General features: G+C 34.5%; 1 protein-coding gene and 1 pseudogene across 2 annotated transcripts; one reads left to right on the top strand and one right to left on the bottom strand.

Moving 5' to 3' along the window:
• The window catches only part of LOC140862703 (reticulon-like protein B16), an 8,666-nt pseudogene extending 7,127 nt beyond the window's left edge, over nucleotides 1-1,539 (top strand).
• An 826-nt stretch (nucleotides 1,540-2,365) lies between these two features.
• Nucleotides 2,366-14,958, bottom strand: LOC140859933 (DNA mismatch repair protein MSH3). Of its 2 annotated transcripts, none has more exons than XM_073262561.1 (13): nucleotides 13,920-14,958; nucleotides 12,266-12,460; nucleotides 11,951-12,115; nucleotides 11,765-11,863; nucleotides 11,418-11,648; nucleotides 10,321-10,575; nucleotides 10,088-10,219; nucleotides 9,454-9,714; nucleotides 9,299-9,370; nucleotides 8,906-9,055; nucleotides 4,585-5,073; nucleotides 2,517-3,691; nucleotides 2,366-2,455 (listed from the first exon to the last, which is right to left on the bottom strand). In XM_073262561.1, the coding sequence occupies exons 1-12, from the start codon at nucleotides 14,859-14,861 to the stop codon at nucleotides 3,368-3,370; spliced, it is 3,315 nt and encodes a 1,104-aa protein (XP_073118662.1). In that variant the 5' UTR covers nucleotides 14,862-14,958; the 3' UTR covers nucleotides 2,366-2,455; nucleotides 2,517-3,367. The 2 variants fall into 2 exon arrangements, with proteins under 2 accessions (XP_073118662.1, XP_073118663.1); XM_073262562.1 differs by having other exon boundaries at nucleotides 2,373-2,455; nucleotides 13,941-14,958.
• Nucleotides 14,959-16,678: the final 1,720 nt, after the last annotated feature.

Genomic DNA, 16,678 nt, shown 5'->3' with positions numbered 1-16,678 from the left:
TGTTCTATCCTTGGCTTTTCAACTCTTTAATCTTGTGTTATGGGCCTAGGGTATTGTTATGGTCTTAATTGTATTGGACTGAGAAAGCCCAAGAACGAGGTCCAAATTCAGAGAGGTCCAGGCCTTATAATATGCTAGAAGAGGCCCAAGCCTCTGTATCTCGGAAGAATTTAGATTGGGAGAGGGATTAAATAGAGTTTGTTAGGAGACATTGATTCACGTTTTTACAATTTAGTTGAGTTACTAGCTTTGAGCTAGGGAATTTGTAAAGGATTCAATCCTTTGGCTGGGTGTTTAACTCAGATTATTGTAATTCTGTTTACTTTGAATCGATTGAAAATTTAGTTCCTAACATCTTGCATGATGCCTATGGATCCTTGGCGTCTTTCTATATTACACAGGGAGAAGTACAGTATGAGCAACATATTACACTGAATAATGGTGGCCCCCCCTTATATTTCATGTAGGATAGGCACATGTTTTGATGTATCCAATAGTGTTATTCTGTGTAGCATAGACAAGATCAATTCGTTAGATCCCATGTGTCATTGCTGAGATTTGAGAAAGTATTCAAATTTTTGGAAAAATATTGACTCTTTAGTTGGTGAAAGAGGATATGAAGCAAAAATTCACGTTATTCCATATGATTGTTTTGTCAAGGAACAATATATCAGTTAGTTTTTACTTTAACATTGACAGTGGAGTTAAGAGCGTGGTTAAATGTGATATGTCCAGTTGTCTTAATTTAAATTAACAAAGGAAAATAGAGTAACATATTTTCTCGAAGAAAATTGAGAGGCCACATGAGTTTGTGACACTTCCATTGTCTACACGCGGATTTGAAGTTTGCATGTTTCGTGACGCCTTTCAAGCCCTTTTAGTCATTCATAGACATGTTTTGAAAATCCCAGCAGTGTTAAATATAATCCCTTGGGTGACCCGGCTTTCAACTCCTTCCAACTTATTCTTCCCGTAGCTTGGTTATGAGTTTTGTCGAAAAATTGTTTTTGCTATTGGTTTCAGTAGACTTCCCATGCGAAGTCGAAATGTCGTGTACTTCAATTTTCTACTTTGATGTTTCACTTTTGGCAGCAGGGATCATTATTTCTCTCACAGTTCCAGCTCTATATATGGCATGTTTCAAGACCATGTATACGCCGACGTGGTTCATCGTAAATTTTCCAAGCATTACAAAATTGTGGATGAAAATTTGCATAGCAGGTTGCCGCGGACTCTGTCCAAGGACAAAGATCCTTGAGTAAGGCTAAACACATGGCCAACGTATACCAAACATGTGTTTTAAGAAATTTTTTGATGTCGATATACATATGATTGATTGTCAAAGCTTTCATTACAAAAGCAAAATGCTCTGATGCATACTGAAATCAGAAGGCGTACATGTAAAAAAAAATAAAAATTAATGGCAATTGTAGCAAAGCATTTTTTTCATCGTTTGGGGGTGTTTTTTTTTTAGAGTACAAGTATGAGATTACAAGTAATCAATTACAATAATGTAATGAAACTATAGTTTGGGGTTAATTTGCCTCCAACATCTGGTATGCCAATTATGTGTGTGGATGAATGTAGATGGTGAAAAATTCTTTAAAAAATTCCACAAACTCGAGCTAATTTAGCTTCAGTAAATGAATAGCTCGACTGTGCTTCAACCATTTGCTCGTGTAGCTGAGCTCAGATTCTCATTTCTCGATTGACGATCGAGATTCGATTCGTAAATTGTTTGAACTTTGGACTACTGTTTATTGCAAAAGTTTGAATATGTTTGAGTTTTAAAAAGTTTCAATACGCGAGTTTGATAATTACGAATACAAATAACAATTCGAATTCGATAATTATGAATACAAATAAAATGTTTTTGGAGCTGATTCATAGAGTTCGCTCGAAATAAAATATTTTTTGAGCTGATTCATAAAGTTCATGAGCGAACTCGTTCGTTTTCCTTGCTATTAACAATATTGATCAACTATATTGATTTAACTAGTATCGCCTTCTGTATAACACTGAATATTGGCCCAGAAACAATTACAAAAGCTTTCTTCAATTTTGAGGTAGATTTGTTTGGACGAACAAACTATAAAAATCACCTTCAGCCATGAGCAGCAGAAGTAATTACAAAAGCTTTCTTCAATTGTGAGGTAGATTTGTTTGGACAAACAGACTACAAAAATTAACTTTAACCAGCCATTTTGTGGACTTAGTTGTAAGGCTATATCTTCTGCAACAAATGACATAAAAATAACATTGAGCCCTTGATAGAAAATAAGAGTAACACTCTTGTGAGACAGTTTCACGTGAGACGGATCAACCCAATATAATTAAATAACCCGATCAATTATTAGGTGAAACCCGGATCTTAGGTCAGTCAAAATCAGCTCATCGTTCAATTCTCTACACAAACAAAATCATAAATTCTCTTTGATTTTTCTTTAATTCTCACCTAATTCATATCCAATTTCGGTGAAAAACTAGATTTTTTTTTATTTTTCTTTAATTCTCACCTAATTCATATCCAATTTCGGTGAAAAACTAGATTTTTCTTCAATTACCGCGGAATATCAATCCAATTTGTGAGAGAAAATCGATGCTTCTTCAATTCTGATCAGCTGGCTTCAAACTACTACGGTCGGAGAAGATTCATGTCACAACTGATGATACTTTCCTCAAATCAGACTCGGATTATGGTTTATCGTGTGTTTTCAGTTCCATTTTTCTATGATTTATTCTCGTTTGACATCCTTCTCTTCCGATATTTGAAGATGGGACTTCTCGTTAATCTTTAAACATCATTTAGCCAATAAATATTTCTCAATCACCACACCACAGCTCTATTTCAAAGGCCACCTATATATAGTCACAACTGATGCAAACCCGACCACTAGGATTGCCACCAAGACCAACCCGCCTCAGAACAAAAGTGACCTATACAGAGAGACTTGGATCGGAAGATAAAATGGAGAAAACGAAGATGGAAGATTTTTCATGTTCGACCTCCACAACCCAAGAGATTCCAAGTTTTCGCCAAAGACAGGGTCACATGGCATTAGCATGCTCTTCTGCAACACCAGCCTTCAAAACTGTACTCCAAACATAAATATTAGAAAAGGAAAAATAATAGTAGGCGATAAAGCAGGCACAATTATGAAAGAAAAAATTAATGAATTCCTGGAAAGACGTCACAAGAAAGGTGAGATCCATAAAATACCAGTTTCTCAACTATGACATTGCATTTCCTACGCAAGTACCTTTGTCCCTCATTCACTCATTTACATTGCAGAGGACAGACGACTGTATGAACATTGTGAAAAAGATAAAACAGCACCAAATATAAGGTGATTGTTTTAACCAGCAATTAGGACAAAGAAAACCATTGAAGATTCACTAAATCCTTTGCGAGGCCCTGAGCATGCTTCAGAACACCGAATTTCTTTGCAGCATCTTCTTCTTTGAGAAGGGTAATCCCTAGTTTAAATAACATATCTCGGCAACCATTCTCGATTTCTAGCAAGTTGATGACTTTTGTTGTTAGCAAATCATCACCCGTGTAATTCGATTTGTCATTGGGCAGCAACGTTGCTGAACAACTTGTTAACAACTTCTTGTACTCTCTTCTGCAAATTTCCTGTTCCAATCTTGTGGCCATAAAAGTGGCTCGTCTAATACACGAGGAAGGTAACTGCAATCAAGTGTAGGAATGCTAACTAAGAAAATCAAAGGAAGATTAACTCTACATTCAATATTAAAAATCAAAGATTATATTAATTTATATTTAATCTTACTTAAAGTATAAGATATCAAAGATATGATTTTATAGTGATTTAACCACAATAAAAATTCCCTATTATACTTCTCTCAATCTATTTTCATCAACACTAAAATTATGATTTAGCATAAACTATGTTATGTTCGGTTTGTATGATAGGAAATCTAATGTTTAGTCGTAAATTCAGGCATTGATTTATTTATCGCACATCAATCAAATAATTAATTATTGAACTTGCATCCATCAAATCATTGAATTCACAATATTTTCCTTCATAGATTTTTTATTTATATATTTTTTGAGATAATTTTTGTTTATATTTATTAATTACTACAAAGGATAAATTTGTAATTCACTATCTTATCCCAAATTAATCAATCAAGCTAAGCATATTATTATTTATCATTATTATTCCCCACCCAACTCAAACATTTTAATAGTAACACAAATTATATATCATATTTAACTCCATTCATCCAAGTAAACAAGCCCTAAAAGTGATTAATAATAGCCCTCCAGCACTTGGCTTTAGATATCATCCACGGTGAACAAATCAGGTTAATCTCTATTGCAAAGCATTTTCTCCACTATATTTTTGTCATAAAATAATCGATATTCACAAAAGGAATGTAAAGAGTAAAATAAAATAAGCAAAAGCTTGTGCCACAAAATGCAAGAACCTAACTAAGAGAAATGTAGTGCTAAACAAAATAAAGAAACGAAAACAACAAATTAAATTGTCAAAGAATGGAGTCGTTTCTATTTGAAGCAAAAGCTTCTAGACAAGAAAGATTTGGGTAGCTTACTTGTGCAAGCTGAGCAACCTTAAACCCGAAACTTCTTTCAGAAATCCCCGGCACAAGTTTGTATAGATAAGTTACATCATCATGATTCGTATCATCTACTTTGTCCAAATTGGCGTCCAGCTTGGACTCTTTCAGTGGAGTCAGATATGAAACATAGCATGCTCCCACAGAGCCCGGAAATTCATTTCTTATGGCGACTATTTTAGGATAATGGGTGACAAAAAGTAGCATGCATCTTTTACGCTCCAAAAGATAACGCAATGTAGCATAAGCAATGGAGACACCGTCATGTGTACTTGTGCCTCTACCAAGTTCATCAATTATAACCAATGAGCGGGATGTGCAATGCTGAAGAACGTGAGATGCTTCACTCAGTTCTTCTAAGAAAGTACTTTTTCGTAGTTGCAAGCTATCTGAAGCTCCCATTCGAGTGTAAATTCCATCCAGCACGTGCAATTTTGCTGATGATGCCGGTACAAAGGAACCAACCTTGGAATAAAACACACATTTCAACGAAGTTCTACTAAGGAAATTTTGTCTCTCAGAGACGTCCTAAAATGAAATTTTCCAATAAAAGAGATCTAAATCTAAATTAATGTAAAAGTGAGAGATGAAAAACAAATTAAAAACCGAAGTTTACGTTTTGAAGAGCTCCAAAGGAGTGTCAACTCCAAAAAAACAGAAAAATTAAAATAGCAATAAATTAGTTAATAGTACTAATTAAAAAGATCCAGGACAAAATTTCTGTGTGCAGGTACTTGTTTTTGTCAGGATTTTTGGAGTGAACTTGAAACACAAATTATTGCCAACCTCAGCTCATTTCCATATTTAAATGTTCGAGACATTCCCATAATCCATGCCCACAACCCCGTAATAAAACCACTAAATGCAACCATTACACCTTCACAAGCCACCAATGCAACATTTTAGATTGGCAAAAGGTAATTATGTAATAAAAATTACATTCTGAAAGATTTCATGGCATCTGTCATGAACATTTCTTGACCAGGATTTTAGAGCCTGCCACAACATTTAAGGCCTGTGGGATGTATAAACAAGACACCAGCCCAGGTGAGGGTCCATCAACCTCAAAAGATATCATGTATATGTATTGAAGATTCAAGAAGAAGATGGCAGATGATCACAATCTTCGTTAGATGCTCTATCCGTTTTCTTTTGCATTTGATATTTATCTTGTTCATGTGATTAGGAAATTTACATAAAAGAAGCTAATCCACTCGGGATTGCTTAGATTAGGGTGGAAGAAGGGGTGAATAAGAATAGGAGGGGGAGATTGCAAAGGGGCAGTTTTCATTTCGTTTTTTGAGAGAGTTACTAGCTGAGCTAGGAAGAGGAGAGATTGTTCTCTTGTACAGAGTATTAACTTTGGGATATTATTTCATTCATTGCCATTATATTTGAGCAATTTAGCTTTGAATCTTTATTCTTCATTACAGTTAGAATTGTAGAATTTATTGTGGTTGCAATAGAAGGACAAACAATAGGCATAAAAACAGTCTACAGAGCAGACATGCTCTGAGATTTAAATTTCTTTTTTAAAATAAAAGCCGCACCAACGGGAGTAAAAAGTTTGGCATCGACCTTAAGAGTGAAAATGTAAAAGAGATGACAAAATGAATGAGATGACAAATGTAAAAAGAGACGACAAAGTTTGGCATCGACCTTAAGAGTGAAAATGTAAAAGAGATGACAAAGTGAAAAACCTATCAACATAATACAAACAATGATCGGTGAACATATAGAGTACTAAAAATAGGGATGTAAACGAGCCGAGCCGAGCCGAGCTTTTGAATGTTCAAGCTTGGTTCATTTATAAACGAGCCGAGCCCGAGCTTATTTAACGAATATATTCATGGCTCACGAGCTTATTCGAGCTTTTATCGAGCCTAAACGTACTTAATATATTTAAACTATAAATTTAAATATTCATTAAATTAATTAAAAACTAAATTATATATTTGAAAAAAATATAATATTATTATTAAAATTTGTAATTTTATTCTAAGAAATTAATTTTTATAGATTTTTCAATATTTTTCATAAGTAAAGTGTAAATTTATAAATTAAATATCAATACTATTATTTTTTCGTCTAAAAGATGACTTACGAGCTTGTTAACGAGCATTTTAACGAGCATGTTCACGAACTACCGAGCCGAATATTGTAAAGCTCGAACTTTGTTCGTTTGCCTTAACGAGCCTCATTAAACGAGCCCGAACGAGCTTTTAACGAGCCGAGACCCGAACAGTTCGCGAACTGTTCGTCTCATTTACATCCCTACCTAAAAAGGAAGCCTGACATGCACGAGACCAAGGTCCAGCTGAACTGAAATGGAAAGACATAGCAAAGTGATAAGTGCAATTTATTGCACTTCTATTGCATATATTTAACTTGGATTTTTGTTACTTCTTGAGCGGTATTATGTGTTTTGTGTTGTTTTTGTCGTATGTAGGAGACAAGGCAATTATGAAGTGATTATGGAGCATAAAATAACCAAATATGGTGGTGGAATGTGCAACAAAGGAGAAGAGAAAAGCTGGAGAAAATTGGGGCAGCAAGACAAGTGCACTCACGCAGAAAAACAGTGCCCCTGCACTATTGTCTCTTGTAGCAGAAACGCTGAAGTCAGAAAGAGAGGTGTACCCACGCAGAACTTTGCGCCCCTGCGCCATCTGTGTGATATTTGAACGCAGAAAACAGCCCAACCAGTGCACCCACGCAATAAACCAGTGCCCCTGCATCTTTTCACATGTTTGGAACGCCCAGCACAACTAGTGCACCTGCGCAAGAAAATGGCGCTGCGACGCCATTTAAATAAAGAATTTTTAGAATCTTGGACTCTTAACTTAAAATGAAGATTTGGTTGCATATTTTAGGGATATACACGAACAGATTGGGGGAGAAGATCACGATCTGAAAAGAAAAGAAGAGAGGATCTCACGCAGAAAGAGAGGCGGCGGCCGAGAACAAGAGAAGGCGGAAGATTTTTGGGAAGAAGACGAAGACGTATCAATCCGGGAAGGGAGAACGCTCTTCAATCTTCATCCTCGTTTCTTCCCTTTCATATTTATCTCTTATGATGGATTATTTTCAGAACATGCTTTGCTATTTTATCAAATTCATCATGAACTAATTCTCTCATCTAGAGGGACGATGTAGTGATACCGAAAACCATGTTTAGGATTTTTGATATTATTATTTGAATTCTTCGTTTAATTTATTTGTGTTTTTCCGATTTGATTGTCTTTCAACTCTACTGACCATAAGTTGATAAATTTATGTGTTTAAATTCATCACTCGGGAGAGAGAATTATAAACAAGACATAGAAAAACACATCGTTAGTAATTATATTGCTGGAACGCGTATAACACTATTGAAGCCTTGAAGAATTTTGTGTCAATCATATTATTTAATATTAGATTGCTAATAGGAATATTGCGATCTATATTAGATAATTAATATCTGTCATCACTTGGTAAAGAGGATAGATAATAGTTGAATTCTAGGCTAATGAGTTGAGGAATTCATAATATAAAATGTCTTAGAAATTAAACATGGTGAAAGGTTGAACGAAGTCGTACCTCTAGAATTCTCTTCTTAATTGTTCGTTGCTAGTTTTTTTTATCTCTTTATTTTATTGAAATATTTTTAGTTTTTAAAAACCTTGAAAATTCGTAGCTTTAAAGAGGATTAATTCAGGCTAGTTACAAATATTCAGTGTAATATTAATTATTCAGTCTCTGTGGGACGATACTCTATTCACCTTTATTAAAACTTTGACTTCGTGCGTTTGCGAGCGAAAAAAAATAACGCAACACAAAGTATGTGCACTTGAACTGAATTGGAAAGATATTGTCAATTTTTTTGTAGTGATGAAACATCGAATACAACTTAAAACAGTTAATCATGATAAGTTAATAAATAGTGATTGTTTATCTATCATTTCTTACTCTAACATTTATATTACTAATTCAATTAGAATGATTAAAGTTTCTTTTATTATGGTTTTTGCAAACTTTATTGTATATAAAACATGTTATAGACAAAAGCTTTGAAACTTTGGTGTTGTACTTTATTGCTCCTATTTTTAGATAATTTATTTTAAAAATCATAATCATTAAATTTTTATTTTTTAATATTTTAATCATGATTGTTTTTGACAATCATCTTTTTGTTAGAAAATATAATAATTGTTCTTATTTTGTGTGTCCAAGAATTATATTTGTCTTTATATATTTTTTATAATTAATCATTTTTAAACCCCCCACCCCCCAAAATTATGCAACTGGTTATACTTACCTGAGCCATAAGGGATATAAGAGCAACTTGGCGCATGTAACAACTCTTTCCACCCATGTTAGGTCCAGTAACAATCTGACAGTACTGTCCATCTGCATGCAAATTTGTATCATTTGGGACGAAATTATCCTGTAGCATATTCTCCATAATCTGCAAAAATCTAAAAGATGAGCGGCATACATTAGGATTCTATGGGTTACAATAATTAAAAGGATCCAGTAAGATACACAGGAGAAGACAACATAAGTGTAAAAGTTCTAGCCTCAACGAAAATAAAGTTTTTTATGCAACAGTTCTTGGAAACATATGTATCAATATTCATCTTAAAAAGTTAAAACATGCATCTTACATAAAAATATTAATGTTCATACAATTAAATTTTAAACTACGTACTGGATGTCGACCAGAACATATTTGCATCTGAACAGGCTCATCATCATCTACAAAAATAGGGCGTACGTAATTCTGCGATAATCAAACCGCACGTTAGCATATGATATTATTGTAAGAAGGTGAACAGTAATTAAACAGCCATTCAACTATAGAACCTTAGTCCTCGAAAGCACAGCAAGAGAATATAGGCAATCCAAAGCAGCTAGCGCTTGAACAGCAGCTTGAAACTCAGAATAGCATCTGCTAAATGCTTTCAGAAAACTATCCCAAGCGGCTCCACAGACAACAGAGAGCTCCTCATTAGCTAGAGATAACTCGTCTAAAGCATTCACTATTTCAGGTGGATGATACCGTATTGTTTTCTTAGTACTGTTTACTTTGATCCAGTCAGAAGGCACCTTGGCATCTGAAGGCACCTGCGTGCAAATATTATGTCTGGAGGAGATTTTTAACTAGAATGCCAGCTATAAAGTAGAAAGGATCACTTTGAATACATAACACCAAATTGATAAAAAAAATTCATGGACTCAAAATTTAAGGAACAGCACTCACACTTAATGATCCAATTGATAAAAGTGTTTAAGAAAAGTCAAGAAACACCTCGACTTCTTCAGAAGGAGTTTTCAAATAAGCAACAAAAACATATAGGCTGTGTTTATCTGACATAGTCAAAACATGACATTGAATCTGATCAGACAAGAAACTATGATCTAAAATAAAGTTAAGGCATAAGGCATAAATAACTGTATAAATAGGATGAAGTCCAAAGATCAAATATGGTCAACTTACCTCTAACAAATGAGTGACTCCGGAAACGCTTGAGAATTCAAGATCGCTCATCCGCATCTGTTTGCGATACTGGCACTTCAATTGATCTAGCTTCTCATTTGCCAACTGAACTTTGGTGGTTGCAGCACTGACCTAAGGAAGAAATTAAATGGTCAAGCATATTTAGCAGTAATTATTGAAGATAGTTTAAAAATTCAAAGGAATTAGGAAATGGATAAAATATTCAATTCAACCTCTGGGAATTTCCCATCAGCAATGATAAAAAGATTATGTAGATCCCGTTGATCAGCAGCTTCTTTATCGAGCATTGATAAAAGCTTTTCTGCTGTCCTGATTACACTGGAAGATGAAGCTGTTGATATCAACGTTCTCAACAGAACACATTGCACAGTTCTCACTTCTGCATTTTTTATTTCATCCTCTTTTTCAACATGGAGTTGCAGAAGAAGTTTTCCAGAAACTACAATAGCTTGAATAACCATTATAAACTGTAAATTGACAAAAAGGAAATTTGTAATGGATCGATAGATAGAGAGATTATGGCAGCAAAAGAAAAACAATACAATGCTTCAAATATATGCTCGTTAATTCCACATGATATCCATTCAGGAATCAGGCTGGAAAACTGAGACTATTCAATGAAGAGTGGTTTACTTAAGCATGTGATTTTTCCAAAAATTAAATGCCAACTATAAGTTTTATCAACACATTTGGAGCGATAAAGATCCAGCGATATGTTAGGGACTCAAATACAGTTATGGGCTTTGGCCTTTAATATTTTTGAGCCCAAACCTAAAGAGAGCCCAAGAGTCTTAGAAGAGTATAGATGGTGGGCCTAGATCTAAATAGCCCAAGAGTGTCTTATACAGGGCAATAGATAAATGGCGCAAGGAAGGGAGTTTTTATTCATTCATTCGGTTGTTCTCTTTTGCAGGTTGTAACTAGCATTTTGGCTAGGGAAATACTAGCTTTGGCTAGGGTTTATGTAAATCTCTGGGTTGTTCAAGTTTGTTCTTCCAATATTAATTCTAGGTGTTTTTATCTAATTTCTTGTGGCCAAGTAACCAGTAGCCTAACACGATATTTTATCAAACATCAGCAAGCAGCCATAGAAAAGCAAAGGAGGTGACAATTAGCAAAGGGCCGTAAAATATATGAATTCCTACCAGCTGACACCTCCTAACATGAAAGGACAAATGGGGTGGGAGGAAACAAAATAGCTAAGACCGTTACATTTACGAATAAATCAAGCTTCAATAGAAACTCCAACATGAAGAAAATGTACATGGAGTATACTAATTTAAATTTTGGGTAAAAGAAAACGTTGTACCTCAGATGGTGTAGCAGTTCCATGAAAAATCCTGGTGATCCCACGCTGAATATCAGGGGACCTTCCCAAACCAATTAAAGCTGATGATATTATATGATGAAGCTCAGGTTTCACCATAGCAGTGCCTGAATATTCAGCATTGAAATCCCCAAAACCCATGGATCCCAAAATTTCAGAAACAGCATCTAAGCGGGCACAAATCATATTTCTATGGCATAGAGGATGTGTCACCTGTAGGAAATAGAAAAATGTCATGTTTAATATTATATTAAACGTACGACAAGAAGGAGATGGAATTAAAAAAAAATCGCCAGCGACCGTATATCAGGGTGTGACATATTCCATACCCAGTGTCTGAAGAGCCTCGAACCGAATATGGTCAGAGTATGATTCATACAATGCAATAAGGAGCCACACTCAGAACCATCAGAATTATTCTTCAGAACCTACATACGGGGTGTAATTTTTGGATGACATTCTTCCACTCAATATGTTGTTAGAAAACATGGTCAAAAAAGCAGAAAACTAATCACCTCTAGTTGGTGCAGTGCGTTTGCGGAGAGTGCCATTTCCCTACTGCAAGAGAAAGGCCGGAATGAATCTTGCAAACACAAAATCCTTTCTAAACCAAATTGTTTCAAATGCTGAATGGTTAAAGCTAATGCTTCAACAGCCAAGTCAGGCATAGCCATAATACCCTTCAAAGTGAATAATTTCAGAGAACGGCAAAAGGAGATGCATTAGCCATTTTATCAGAGACTGCTTAGATAAGCGAACAAACCAAATTACAAGGTCTTCCAGGTTCAAAAAAATTTTAATTATTTACAAGGAAATACAAGTTGTCGCACCTCAATTGCGAAGGCGCTATTCCCTCGGGGTTCTGAATCGACAATGTTCTCTTGAAAATTACTTAGTAAGATATTCTCATTAAAATCCTCATACAGTGACACAACTTCAGCTAAGGCACCACCCTCATGAAGATAATTGTTTGACACACGGCCAACACGAACATTTGAGGCAGGTCCAGCAAATGCTAATAGTAACTACAACAGCAAAACTCATTTTCAGCAAACAAATTGAATGATATGCCAATAAACAATCAAACAAATAAGATAGTTATATATAGAAATACAATCGACAATAATACGCCAATGACAAAGCAAGTGGATAGAGCACCAACAGACGAGCCATTTTATTAAATGGGCCTGGTCAATTTTATTTTATTTTTTGCAAAATTAGACCTCTCCAGTGTAATGGGTATAATTTTGCAAAAGAAAATTTGACCAAACCCATTTCTCTAAATCTTCCCCAAAAGACTACTGGATACAGTTACATCACATCAAGGTTGACGCAAAGTTCAGGACATTCATCATTTTTTAGTTTTAACAGAGATCTCCTGGAAGGTTCACCAAGAAAACACAAACCATGTCATGGTACATATCCAAATACTCTTTTTAAAAAACATACAGAAACTTTGAGCTTAGTTGCGGATGGCGGGGCTGCAGAATTTGAAATCAATCTTAATTAATTTCCAAGCAAACTACACGTGCATCATTTAATCATCACCTAGGGAAGAAAGCATCCCCAGAATAAAGCAAAAAACGCTGTTGATGGCTCTTTTCCAAGACATATTGCAGAGCATTGAGGTCAGTCAAGACATTCTAGGAATAGATAATTGTGTGTTTTAGTTATCAGAGAAGCTAATCGTGTTTTTCTCAAGTCTTGCTCAAAAATAATTTTTCACAACAAAATGGCAGGAAGTGGATGGCATAAAGAAACATATTAAGTGCCTCTGCGTCAATTGTCTCAAGATTTCTGCATGCATAAGTTGAGAACATTAATGTCCGTGATACTGCATTGGACACATCAATTCTACTCTTCTAATATTTTTTTTATGTTTTATTTCACAATTCCGGTGATATGTCTGACCTACTCTACTTCGTTGATGAAATGAAATGAAGAGTGAAATTCATGCCACAATCAAATACCAATTACATTGACTTCATCAGTAATAACTGTGCAATTTTCAATACCTGTAAAATGCATCCATTCTTACAACAGAGAGTAAACAACCTAGAGAATCAAGAAAATTAAAACATTTAAAATTGCTATCACTTTCTAGAATAACATTTTAGAGATGGATCCACCAAACTGGCATCAATAAGTAACTTGAATAACTACTAAATTCTCCATGTCCTTTAAAAAAAATATAGAGAAACAATGATGTTATGGGTATAGAGTTTCAAAACACTTCATACCATTGCCTGATTGCCTCAACAATTTTTTCAGCTAAACATGTTCCCACTTTCATCTCCATTGTTGCCATGCTTAATTATTGGAAAACAAGCAATTACGCTAATAAATCCACAAATCTCACAGAGCATTTTCTACAATAATAGATCGGAGTCACGATAATTATATACCGTGCCACCCAGGCCAGGTAAGAAGAAAAGAAACTCAATTTGCACATTACATGAGATAATGATTTTAATCATAACAAACCAATTTTCTTCTGAAAACAACCTTCTCTGTCTGTCTAGACAGCGGCATCCCCAGAAGTAATTCAGCAGGAGACAAGTTCAAAACCATACCCTCCAAGCCGGCCCTCATAAAGTTATCATCAAACTCTCCATAAACAACATCTCCAGTAGAAATTTCCACCCCCACAGCCCCAATTCTCACGTCCACGCCACCCTCCACATTTCCAACTTCCTTCTCCACAACACAGAACAAATAACTAGAACAAGGCCCACATCCTTCCTCTGCGCCACCCATATCCTGGGCAGCCTCTATGGTAGCCTTAGTATATAATGCCGATAGTCCACGACAGAACGGGCCCGACTTATTGAGCCCATGCGCTTTAATGGCTGCAGTCTCAGTTTGTTTCACTACACCAACTTTATATCCTGCACTTACAAGCCTCCTCGTATGAAAATTTAATCTAAAAGTGGGAACACTTGCAGTTAAAAAATTATGATCCATGTGTGCATAAATACCCAGCACTCTTGCAGCATTTTCGGCATCCTCACCGAAAAATCTGTACTTATAACCAACCTCAATCATCAAGAGAACATCAGGATACCTTCTCTTCAGTTCAACCACTTGTTTTTCCAAAGGCGTGTAGTTAAGCTTTGAAGATGGCGCATTGTAAGCTCTGGACGGTTCGAGGTAGTCTTGGGAAGGTTCCAGAAGCTTGTTGAGGAATTTCTGGTGGAGGGCCGGGTCCGGCAGAGGTAAGACGGGGCTGCATTCATCGGGTCTGGGGATTTTGGAGTGGGAAGGGCCGAGCTGGGCGGTCCTGAGGCGTTTGGCGGGTGAAAATGAGACAGAGGCGGTGATTTTTGGTGGAGGTGAGGCGGCGGAAGAAGAAGTGGAAGTGGTCGTGTGGGATTTGGGTTTTGGTGCGAAGAAACGGGAAATTACTTGCTGCTTCTGCTTTCCCATTACCGCGGTCGCGGCGGCGGCGGAGGAAGAGCGGCGGTTCTGTGCACGGAATTTGGCGTTCCGGTGTGCTTCCGCGTCATCCCTGTAACTAAGAGCCCGTTCGGTATACAAATATTTTTCAAAAAAATTTGTTTTTTAAGTTAGCTATTATATTTTTTTTAGGGCTAAACTTATTAAAAAGAGCTTATAAGATCTTAGTGTTTAAAAGTTATTTTACGAGCTTATAAGCTGTTAGAACTTATTTTAAAAATAAGTTGTTAAAGTGTTTAGGTAAATTTATTTTAAACAACTTAAAAATGTTTATGTTTGATATTATAATATCTTTTTATTGTCAAAATTACCAAAAAAGGTATAATTTTATGAAAATAAAATTTTGAGTTATACACATACAAAAATAGTTTTAGAATAAATATATATTAAAAAATAAAATTGTTTTAATATTTTAGTTTAGAAAAATTTATGTGATTTGTAATTTTTTTTAAAATAACATTTAATATTTAATAGGTGGAGGATATGATGGAGATTTATGAAAATATTCAAGGAGATTTTAGAGAGATATAATATTAAAATAAGATCTTTTTTGAAAAAAGTACCACCCCTTACTTTTTTAAAAACATCTTATAAGCTGTCAAACAACTTATTTTGACAGTTTATAAACTATTTTTAAAAATTTTTGCCAAATAAAATTTGAGAGATTTTAAGCTCTCCCAAACACCCTCTAAAGCTTATAAGTTGTTTTAAGATGTTTCAAGACTTTATAATCTGTTAGGTCTTATTTTAAAAATAAGCTATTAAAGTGTTTGGATGAACTTATGTTAGACAACTTAATGTTGATGTGTTTGGCATAATAAGATCTTTTTACTGTGAAAATTACCAAAAAGATATAATAATATGAAGATGATGTAAATTATATATATACATAAAAATAATTTTAAAATTTTATGATGAATGTTAAACTTAAATAAAAAACTATTTTTTATTTTAATTTATAAAAATAGTAATATTTGAATTTTTTTTAAAAAATATTTAATGTTATAATATTTTTAAAATTACTCAAATATATCGTCATAATTTAGTTTTTTTAAATTATAAGGAAATGATAGAACGAAACATATTTAAATTATATATATATATATGTAACAAATTTATAAAGAAAGATATAATTGAATATACTGTAGAATTAACGAAATATTAAAACCCACGTGATCTAACAAAATGGAAAACAAAAAACACAGTATTTTTAGAAAATAAAAAGCAATCACGCATGAACCATCATCAATCAAGCATTGAAAAGAAAAAAAAGAATAAATTGGAATGAGCGAAACAATGGTAGAAACAGGGGTTCTCCTTCCAAAACTCCACAATCGTATAATTCAATCTCGGTATCATGAATTAAATTTTTTTTTTTTTGCAACCACTGTTGTAATAGATGGATATAGAACGAAATTAGGATAACCAAAATAAAAGTCTAAACGATTCAGAGAAAATTCGTGTGTAGTGAAGAGAAGAAAATGGAAGTCGGACTGCACTGGGATAGAAGAGTCGAAGGCGAAGGCTGCGAACGATAGGAGGCTGGATCGTGCAAGTAAAAAATTGTGTGAAAGGCATGTTGGGCATAAAATAAAATATAGAAGGGTAATTGTGAAAAATAAAATATTAGAATAAGATCTTTTTTAAAAAAGTATGGGTGTATCTATTTTTTTAAAAACAGAAATAAGCTGTTTTGAATAGCTGTTTTGAAGAGCTTATAAGCTCCAAAAATCTGTTTGGTAATTTTTTTACAAATAGCTTATAAGCTGTCAAAATAAGCTGTTTGA

This window comes from Henckelia pumila, chromosome 4 (assembly GCF_033568475.1).
Source record: "Henckelia pumila isolate YLH828 chromosome 4, ASM3356847v2, whole genome shotgun sequence".
In the NCBI taxonomy this organism is placed as follows: domain Eukaryota; kingdom Viridiplantae; phylum Streptophyta; class Magnoliopsida; order Lamiales; family Gesneriaceae; genus Henckelia; species Henckelia pumila.
The sequence above is the reverse complement of the archived record's forward strand: the minus strand, read 5'-3'. Positions and strand labels throughout refer to the sequence as shown.